We start from the raw sequence: 952 nt of genomic DNA, 5'->3' as shown, positions 1-952 counted from the left end.
AGCAGTGACAGCAGTGACAGTGACAGCAGTGATAGCAGTGACAGCAGTGATAGTAGTGACAGCAGTAATAGCAGTGATAGCAGTGACAGCAGTGATAGCAGCGATAGTAGTGACAGCAGTGATAGTAGTGACAGTAGTAATAGCAGTGATAGCAGTGACAGCAGTGATAGCAGCGATAGTAGTGACAGCAGTGACAGCAGTGATAGTAGTGACAGTAGTAATAGCAGTGATAGCAGTGATAGTAGTGAGAGCAGTGACAGTAGTGATAGTAGTGACAGCAGTGATAGTAGTGACAGCAGCGATAGTGATAGCAGTGACAGTAGTGACAGCAGTAATAGTAGTGACAGCAGCGATAGTAGTGACAGCAGTGACAGTGACAGCAGTGACAGCAGCAATAGTAGTGACAGCAGTGATAGTGACAGCAGTGACAGCAGCGATAGTAGTGACAGCAGTGACAGTAGTGACAGCAGCGATAGTGACAGCAGTGACAGTAGTGATAGCCAGAGCAAGTCTGGTAATGGAAACAATAATGGAAGTGACAGTGACAGTGACAGTGAAGGCAGTGATAGTAACCACTCAACCAGTGATGATTAGAACAAAAGAAAAAATCACAAGTTTCCTTTTGTGAAATATTTGGTGAGTAGTTTGTAGGAAATAAATATTTCCAAGAAAGTAACAAGGGGATAGAGAAACAGAAGACATATGTAACATCCACAAAAGCAGTTAGGGGAATGAAGTCAAATTGCCAGATTTGGAACCAGGTCCCAGTGCCTGCAGAGAGAGAATCTGAATACATGACCTTTGAAACAAGCATGTTAAAAGATATTGCTCTGAAAATACTGTATTAAAAGTGTAAATCTAAACATAAAAGAACAATACACAGAAACCTCAAGTAATTGCTAAATGATAATTTAAAGTAAAATGTCATATATGCTTTAGAGAATGTATCAAG

At 40.9% G+C, this 952-nt stretch overlaps 1 protein-coding gene across 1 annotated transcript in view; it reads left to right on the top strand.

Moving 5' to 3' along the window:
- DSPP (dentin sialophosphoprotein) overlaps positions 1-594 on the top strand; it is a 6,445-nt gene extending 5,851 nt beyond the window's left edge. Inside the window, exon 4 of the mRNA XM_023513339.1 lies at positions 1-594. This exon is cut by the window's left edge and continues 1,353 nt beyond it. Coding sequence (XP_023369107.1) covers positions 1-594 — 594 coding nt within the window.
- The last annotated feature ends 358 nt before the right edge of the window (positions 595-952 follow it).

Source organism: Otolemur garnettii, unplaced genomic scaffold (assembly GCF_000181295.1).
Source record: "Otolemur garnettii isolate 467f Iridium unplaced genomic scaffold, OtoGar3 scaffold00039, whole genome shotgun sequence".
Classification (NCBI taxonomy): Eukaryota; Metazoa; Chordata; class Mammalia; order Primates; family Galagidae; genus Otolemur; species Otolemur garnettii.
Note: the sequence above shows the minus strand (reverse complement) of the source record. Positions and strands in the feature narration are given on the sequence as shown.